The sequence below is a fragment of the Papio anubis genome, chromosome 5 (genome assembly GCF_008728515.1).
Source record: "Papio anubis isolate 15944 chromosome 5, Panubis1.0, whole genome shotgun sequence".
Lineage (NCBI taxonomy): Eukaryota > Metazoa > Chordata > Mammalia > Primates > Cercopithecidae > Papio > Papio anubis.
In genome coordinates this window covers 132,218,086-132,226,611 of record NC_044980.1, presented here as the reverse complement: position 1 = coordinate 132,226,611, position 8,526 = coordinate 132,218,086, and the positions used below count along the sequence as shown (strand labels likewise).

At 49.5% G+C, this 8,526-nt stretch overlaps 2 protein-coding genes and 1 long non-coding RNA gene across 4 annotated transcripts in view; all 3 read right to left on the bottom strand.

Annotated features, from left to right (window-relative positions):
• Positions 1 to 455: 455 nt before the first annotated feature.
• LOC101026083 (spermatogenesis-associated protein 24) lies at positions 456 to 3,028 on the bottom strand. Of its 2 annotated transcripts, none has more exons than XM_031666800.1 (4): positions 2,887 to 3,028; positions 1,579 to 1,644; positions 866 to 996; positions 456 to 781 (listed from the first exon to the last, which is right to left on the bottom strand). In XM_031666800.1, the coding sequence occupies exons 1-4, from the start codon at positions 3,001 to 3,003 to the stop codon at positions 529 to 531; spliced, it is 567 nt and encodes a 188-aa protein (XP_031522660.1). In that variant the 5' UTR covers positions 3,004 to 3,028; the 3' UTR covers positions 456 to 528. The 2 variants fall into 2 exon arrangements, with proteins under 2 accessions (XP_031522660.1, XP_031522661.1); XM_031666801.1 differs by having other exon boundaries at positions 1,579 to 1,678; positions 2,887 to 2,906.
• A 165-nt stretch (positions 3,029 to 3,193) lies between these two features.
• LOC116275033 lies at positions 3,194 to 6,001 on the bottom strand. Its single transcript, XR_004184004.1, has 2 exons — positions 5,565 to 6,001; positions 3,194 to 3,492 (listed from the first exon to the last, which is right to left on the bottom strand). It is a non-coding gene; the product is annotated as an uncharacterized LOC116275033 (long non-coding RNA).
• Positions 6,002 to 7,897: 1,896 nt separating this feature from the next.
• Positions 7,898 to 8,526, bottom strand: part of DNAJC18 (DnaJ heat shock protein family (Hsp40) member C18) — a 36,125-nt gene continuing 35,496 nt past the window's right edge. The window contains exon 11 of the transcript XR_648525.3: positions 7,898 to 8,178. The gene's annotated coding sequence lies outside the window, so the exon portion shown is untranslated. The remainder of the gene's footprint in view (positions 8,179 to 8,526) is intronic.

The window sequence follows — 8,526 nt, the reverse complement described above, 5'->3', positions numbered from 1 at the left end:
GCAGAAGAATCACTTGAACCTGGGAGACGGAGTTTGCAGTGAGCCGTGTGCCGCTGCACTCCAGCCTAGGCAACAGAACAAGACTCCATCTCAATAAAACAAAACAAAACAAAACAAAACAACTTGGTTTCACTGGGCATGGTGGCTCACACCTGTAGTCCCAGCTACTTGGGAGGCTGAGGTGGGTGAATCACTTGAGCCCAGGCATTTGAGACCAGCCTGGGCAGCATAGTGATCCCCAGTCTTAGAAAAATATAAATAATTATTAATTTCCATTTTAAAGATCTGGCAGTCCTATCCCCCTGTCACCATGTGCACCCTTCCCTATTGAGTCCTGACCCTGAGACTAAGGATCAAGTCCCAAATAGGACAGTGCTTGCCCTGTGTTCCTCTTGTATCAGAGTTAGGAGTAACCCATCAAAAGTGGGAAAACAAAAGGTGGACTAAGAAGGTTGTATGTTTCAGGAAAAATGGGAGCAAGCCCATTCCTTTATGGCGGTGAAGAATATAGTACACCGACTGCTTCCCTCATTTCCGTGGCCTGCCTGGTCCCTTAAGGCCTTTTCGAAGGTGTGGCCCACCTGGGCCTGCCTGTATCCTCAGCTGGGGACAGGTGTTAGAGTGAAACCCTGCCTTTGACACAGGCACTGGGTGGTTAGGAAAAAGCCCGTTTATATAACCGTGGTGGAGAGCACGGGCCTCCCGCCTACCATTGCATTTGGTGATGAGCTGGTCCTTCTTGCTGGACTCCTGTAGGACTTTGCTTTTGACACTGGAGAGCCTGGGTGGGGAAGATGGGAGGGTGGGCAGGCTAGCAAGCAGATGCGTCCCCCAAAACCCACACCCCCTACTGAGGCCCACTCACGCTTTTTCAAAGGCCAGCTTCTCTTTCTCCAGCTGTTTGGACAGCACCTCTACCTCTCCGAGGGCAAACTGTAACTTCTCCTCTTCCTTGGCCAGGAGGACCTTGGTCTTGGCATGGGCAGCTTTCTCTTCCTGCAGGGGCGGCAGCAGTCACTTCATTACCCTGGGCCGCCTTGGGTCTCCTAGACTCCCTTAACCAGCCCCGCTTCTCAGACAGACACATAGACACCAGGGCACAGGGAGATTCTGGCCACCTTGCTACTAGGGCTGGAGGTTCTCAGAGGCCGACCTTTCTTTTTACTTTTTTTTTTTTTTTTTTTTTTTTAGACAGAGTCTCACTCTGTTGCGCAGGCTGGAGTGCAGTGGCATGATCTCAGCTCAGTACAACCTCCGCCTCCTGGGTTCAAGCAATTCTCCTGTCCCAGCCTCCCAAGTAGCTGGGATTACAGGCGCCTGCCACCACACATGCTTGGCTAATTTTTTTTTTTTTTTTTTTTTTGTATTTTTAGTAGAGACAGGGTTTCACCATGTTGGCCAGGCTGGTCTCAAACTCCTGACCTCAAGTGATTTGCCACCTTGGCCTCCCAAAGGGCTGGGATTACAGTTGTGAGCCACCGCACCCATCATCAGAGGCTAATACTTAATGAGCCTGCCTAACCACAGGGGTCCTGGGAAAAGGGGTAAGATTAGGAGACTGCAGAGGCCATTACTTACCACCAGCTTCTTCTCTACTGCCTGGAACTCTTCTTTACTGACAAAATTTTCGTCCTGGAGAACCATCTGCAACAGAGCCTGGCTGAGGGAGGGCCTGGGGCTGGAGTAGAAGGGGCGCCCTCTAGGGACCAGGACCAAAAGTGGATAACAGGATAATGCTCCTGGTAAGATGAGACTGAGGCCCTGGGAAGGGAGAATTCAGTTCCACAGATAAACTGAGACTCAGCAATAAGTGCTGCCCTCAAGGAGCAGCCAGTCTAATGGAGGAGGCAGTCCACAGCTAGCACTTCTAACATGTTGTGTGCCTTGATGGGGAGACATAAGGGGATCTGGGGCCCAGAGGAGGCACCAACACAGCTTGGGGAAGGGTCAGAATCGCTTCCGGAGAAGGGGACATTAGAACTGAGATCTGACTGCTATATAGGGTGGGCCAGAAAAGGGATAGACAGAAAAGCACTCTGGATGGTGGGGACACCCATGCCAAGGTCAGCTGCCAAGAGGAAGACCTGGGTACCTTCTGGGAATCAAAGGCAATTCAGTGCCTAGAGCTCCATACATTTTGTTGAATTAGAGCATTAGGGTAGCTAATAGGACATGTCTCTCTCCCCTTTCCCCCACATTCAACTTCCCAGAAGGGAAGAAATTGTCTAAGAACAACTTAGAATGAGAAATAGAGGTGAAGCCAGTTTTATTTCTGAGATGGAGATACATTCAACCTGCTTACCAAGACAGAAAAACAAAACCAGAAAAACCATGAACTCCAGCTGGCCAGGATTCTATCATGCCTTCCCAGGTAATCTGTGACTGCAATGCTTTGCACCCATTAGCTGGGGTTTGATTGAGAAGGCAAAAGCTAAGGCATGTAAAGTTCTTGGAGGCCCCTAAGTTAGCGTTGGCAAGGGCCAAATCTGCGCTTACTGCATTCATCATGGCACTGCCTTTGACTCTGCGGAAGGGTGTCCATAATAGAAGGGATGACAGTTTCTCTGCCTGCACACGAGGGCCATGGGAACTCAGTGACGTCATCTTCACTGAAAATGGGGAAACTGAGGCTCAGGGACTCTACCAGCTCTTGCAGCAACCAGGCAAACGGAAGGGAGAATATGGCTTGATATTAGTTAAAATTCCCTGGTTCAGGAAAGCCCGCCTCTTTTTGGCTCTACCCCTACCGACCAAGCCCAGCCTCCTCCTGATTACGCCATGGGCCATGCGTTCTAGCCACGGCCCGGCATTGGAACAGGTTCTGGCCCCGCCCCCATCAGTAAGGCATCCGGCCCCGCCTCTCCCCAAGCTCCTCTGGCTGCATACCACATTCCTCAGCTGGTGGATCAGTTCCTCCTGAGACTCAATCACGTCCCGCAGTTGATCGAAGGCGAGACACACAGATCCTGACCCCGCCTTCGACCACCCGAGGGGCGTCGCCATCTTTCGCCCCCGCCAGCTAGTTGGAAATGGCTGCCTCGGGGGTGCTCCCCGCCGTCGCCCACCAATGAGAATGCGACGCCACAGAGCACCCTAGCAACGGGGGGCGGGGACTTCCTCTGTTAGCGGGGCGAGGAGCCGCCTCTTAAAGGAGCCGCCTGGGGCGGGGAAACTGCTAACAACCCTTAAGGCATTTAATTTTATAGGAAATTGCGATTTTATTACATCTTCTGTTTCTTACGCGGTCCTGAGAAGCCGGCAGGGCCCGGCTTGTACTTTCCTTGACTGCGAGCAGGCAACACTCAGAACACCAGCCCTCGGCCTTCATCCAGGGCCTGTTAAGCTGCATGACCACGAAGCAAGAGCCGGCATAGGCAACTCCTGCATCTTTAGCTTCTCATGCCTCTTTCTCCAAATCTTTATCCTAATCTCCAAATTTCCTCCATTGTATGATATTCCAGCCTCCTGGAACACACTTAGTACTTGGGGGGCCTAAGCACGGAAGATAGAAGAAGATAAAAAACGAGAATGGCTTCACCTGAGATCAAAGTCTTCCTACTCTGATACCAGGCTCAGGGCAGCTGCACTAGAGCCATGTGCCACCACCCCAGGAGGAGGGCCCTGAAGAGATTAGGAGGACTGAAGAGGGCTTGAAGGAGGAGAGTTTAGTAAAATGAAGTCAGGGAAGGATACGGTGATTACACACACTCACCAAGTCTCTTTTGAAGGCTTTTTTTTTTTTCTTGGAAACCCAAATAAGATTAGGTGTGGAGAACATCAGAGCGAATATATATTGTGTTCACTATTTCGTGGCACCATTATGTTTATATTATTTCATGTGACCCTCATAGAACTTCTATTAGCCCCTTTTTACCCGGGCTCTATGAGAATGAGAATGAATAACTTGCCCAAGGTCACTCTAGTAAGTTGTGGAACAAGAGTTCTGCTATGGGCAGTTTGGTTCCAGCGTCCATGTTTTTGTTTGTTTTTTGAGATGAAGTCTCGCTCTGTCGCCCAGGCTGGAGTGCAGGGACATGATCTCGGCTCACTGCAACCTCCGCCTTCCGGGTTCAAGCGATTCTCCCGCCTCAGCCTCCCAAGTAGCTGGGATTACAGGCGCCTGCCACCACGCCCGGCTAATTTTCATATTTTTAGTAGAGACGGAGTTTCGCCATGTTGGCCAGGCTGGTCTCGAACTCCTGACCTCAGGTGATCCGCCTGCCTTGGCCTCCCCATGTGTTGGGATTACAGGCATGAGCCACCACACTGGGCTTGGAGTTCATGTTCTTAACCAGGATGTTGTGCTGCATTTTTGTTGCATGTCATGGATGGAAGTTATGGAATGTGATACCCCCAAGTAGGAAATGACTATACTAACAAGGAGTTTGGAAAAAAAGTTACCAGTGACTATGAAAGGAGGCAGAAAGCTCAGGGTAAGTCATTCAAGCTGCTCCCCAAAACTCCCTAGCGGCCTGACAAACTTGGCCATCCCTGTGGTTCTCTCAGCAGGAGCCCTTGTTTTGTTTCTTGCATTTATTTTCATGGACTTGGAGACAAAGCCATCTCTTTTGACCTCTCTCTCTCTTTTTTCTTTTTCTTTTTCTTTTTTTTTTTTTTTTTGAGATGGAGTCTTGCTCTGTCCCCCCGGCTGGAGTGCAGTGGCGCAATCTTGGCTCACTGCAACCTCTGCCTCCCGTGTTCAAGTGATTCTCCTGCCTCAGCCTCCCCAGTAGCTGGGATTACAGGCAACTGCCATCATACCCAGGTAATTTTTGTATTTTTAGTAGAGACGGGGTTTCACCACGTTGGCCAGGCTGGTCTCGAACTCCTGAGCTCAGGTGATCCACCCACCTCGGCCTCCCAAAATGCTGGGATTACAGGCGTAAGCCCCTGTGCCCGGCTGACTTCTCTTAAAGGGCCTAGAACAATACTGTTCAATAAAACTTCTAGTGATGAAAATGTTCTACATCTGTACTATTCAGTTCAGTAGCCACTAGCCACATGTGGCTCTTCAGCAGTTGAAATGTAACTCATGTGGCTGAGATATTGCTTTCAATTTTTTTTTCCCCCTCAAGATCACCTTAATCACGGCTCTTTAACATTTAAAAAAATTTTAGTTTAAATGGCCATGTGGGACGGGCGCGGTGGCTCACGCCTGTAATCCCAGCACTTTGGGAGGCTGAGGAGGGCGGATCACAAGGTCAGGAGATCGAGACCATCCTGGCTAACACGGTGAAACCCCATCTCTACTAAAAATACAAAAAAAAAAAATTAGCCGGGCGCGGTGACGGGCGCCTGTAGTCCCAGCTACTCAGGAGGCTGAGGCAAGAGAATGGCACGATCCCGGGAGGCGGAGCTTGCAGTGAGCGGAGATCGCGCCATTGCACTCCAGCCAGGGGGACAGAGCGAGACTCCGTCTCAATAAATAAATAAATAAATAAATAAATAGCCATGTGCGGCTACTGGCTACTGTACTGGAGAGTGTGCCTAGAGGGCACTGTGTAGGTTGTGTGCCTCAGCACAGACGCCTCTCAGAACTTGGTGTACCAAATGTGAATGTTCACCTGAATCACCTTGCACAAAGCTGCACATTCCTCTGGGGCAGTGATCCCTGAGCCTTCCCCACGAACTGCATTCCCTCCCTAGGGTCTTTCATGAGGCACTGCTTGATGTCCCTTGGTATCCAACGTCCACCTTCACCAGCTGGAACAGGCTGCTCTCTGCATATTTGGGGCAAAACCCTGGAGAGCAGTAGGCTCCAGCAACCATCTCAGGGTGGAAGGTTATGAGCAAGAGAGAACCCTGGATCCAGGTCTGCACCTGCTTCCTAGCATGGACATGAGGGGTGGTCACCCTGGTTGGGCACTGCCACAGACTCCTCTATATGTTGAAAGGCACTGTGGGCTCCTGGTCAACCAGGGCTCAGTGAGACTCAGGATGACATCACAAACAGCTCTGTGATCCTGCCCGAGAAGGGTTGCCTTTCTGCAGAGGCTTGCCATTTTGGCTGATGTTCTGGTTATCTATTGGTGCATAATAAACCACCCCCCCAATTTTTTTTAAGTCATTGAAAAAAATCATTTTGTTCATGAATCTGGAATTTGGCAAGGTTCAATGGCGAAAGCTTATCTGTGCTCCATGCACTGTGAGCTGGGATGGTTCAATGGGGGGTTAGAAGTTCCACTTCCAACACGGCTCACTCACGTGACTGGCAAGTTGGTGCTGTCAGCTGGGAGCTCTGCTAGGGCTGAGGACCAAGGGTCTTGGTTCCTCTCCACAGGCTGCCTGGACTTTCTGATAGCATGGAAATTGGGTTAAAGAGAAAGCATTCAAAGTGACAGAAAATGGAAGATGCCAGTTTCTTAAGGCCTGGGCCTGATACCTGGCATAGTGTCATTTTTGCTGTATTCTACTGGTCAAGGAGTCAGAGTCCAGATTCCAGAGGAGGGGACACAGATTCCACCCCCTGACCCCACCACCTTTCAATGGGAGTAGTGTCAAAGAATTTGGGCTGCACTTATAAGGAGCAAATCCTTGTGACAGATGGCACACCAGCCCCTTCAAGGTTCATTTCAGGTAAAACCAGTCAGGAACTTAGTCTAGTGAGAAAAATCAGACAATAATCAAACAACCAGCTAAATCTAAAGGGAAACTTAGCCAGGTGGGGCAGAGAAAGCTTCTGTGAGGAAGTGATGTCTGAGCTGAAGCCTATTAAGGTAACTAGGAAGCGCTTAGCAAAGAGGGTAGGGGCAGGTGAGTAGGTAGGGATACCAGAAAGAGGAAACAGTGTACACAAAGTCCCTGGGGCAAAAGGGGTTGTAGAGTATAGTAACTAAAGGCTAGCATGGCATAAAAGAAAAAGATTATAGGGCAAGAGGGGGCTTGGGCAGTGGGTAGAGACAAGGAACTTGGCAGAGCCTTGCTAAGCAAGGTAAGCCATGCTAAGGACTTTGATGATTTTTATTTTAGGGACAAAAGAAAACTACTGAAATATTTTAAGCAAGAGGATGACGTGATCCAATTTATGCTTGGAAAAGATCTCTTTGGTTGCAGTGAGGTACATAGACTGGAGTGGGGCTGTGTAAGTGCACAGAGACAACTTTAACTGAGAAGGCTACTGCAGTGAAAGTGGATGGTAGTTTGAGAGTCAGTGTCAGAGATGAGAGTAGGCTTAGGATATTCTGGAGGTAAAATTGATGGAGCCGGCCGGGCACGGTGGCTCAAGCCTGTAATCCCAGCACTTTGGGAGGCCAAGACGGGCGGATCATGAGGTCAGGAGATCGAGACCATCCTGGCTAACACAGTGAAACCCCGTCTCTACTAAAAATACAAAAACTTAGCCAGGTGAGGTGGCAGGCGCCTGTAGTCCCAGCTACTCGGGAGGCTGAGGCAGGAGAATGGCGTAAGCCCGGGAGGCGGAGCTTGCAGTGAGCTGAGATCCGGCCACTGCACTCCAGCCTGGGTGACAGAGCGAGACTCCGTCTCAAAAAAAAATTGATGGAGCTTAACAGAGAGAGGGGATATGGGGACAAGGAAAAGTATTTTGGTTGTCTATTGCTAAAAATCACCATAAAATGCAATGACTTCAAACAGCAACTTTTTTTTTTTTTTTTTTTTTTTTTTTTAAAGACAGAGTCTTACACTGTCGCCCAGCCTGGAGTGCAGTGGCGCGATCCCAGCTCACTGCAACCTCTGCCTCCCGGCCTCAAGCAATCCTCCCACCTTAACCTCCCCAGTAGCTGGGGCTGTAGGTATGCAGCTCATTTTTTTATTTTTCGGTAGAGACAGGGTTTTATCATGTTGCCCAGGCTGGTCTTGAACTCCTGTGCTCAAGCCATCTGCCTGCCTCAGCATCCTAAAGTGTTGGGATTACAGGCATGAGCCACTGCACCTGCAATAAAATGACTGCAATCATTTTATTATTTGCTCACAATTCTGCAGTCTGAGTAGGACTTGGTGGGGCAGCACATTTCTGCTGTGCGCATGATCTGGGGTAACACAAATGGCTCAACTTGAAGTATATGTTTGGGTCCTCAGTTCTTGCTGTCAGCTTGGTTGCTTGATTCTTTTCTGCATGGCTTCTCCTTTGGTTAGTGTAGTGGTCTCAGGTAGTTGAATTTACATGGTAGCTGGCTTCCCTCCAAGTACAAAAATGGAAGCTGCCAGTTTTGCCACATTCTGTTGGTTAAAGATCAAAGGCCAGCCCCGATTAGAAAGGGGACTACACAAAGGCATAAATATTAGGGGGTGCCAAATTAAGTCTACCACGCAAAGTTTCTTGGGTTTTTGACTTTTTTTTTTTTTTTTTTTTTGAGACGGAGTCTTACTCTGTCGCCCAGGCTGGAGTGCAGAGGAGCGATAGCTCACTGCAACCTCTGCCTCCCAGGTTCAATAGATTCTCCTGCCTCAGCCTCCTGAGTAGCTGGGACTACAGGCACCTGCCACCACGCCCAGCTAATTTTTTGTGTTTTTAGTAGAGATGGGGTTTTACTGTGTTAGCCAGGATGATCACGATCTCCTGACCTT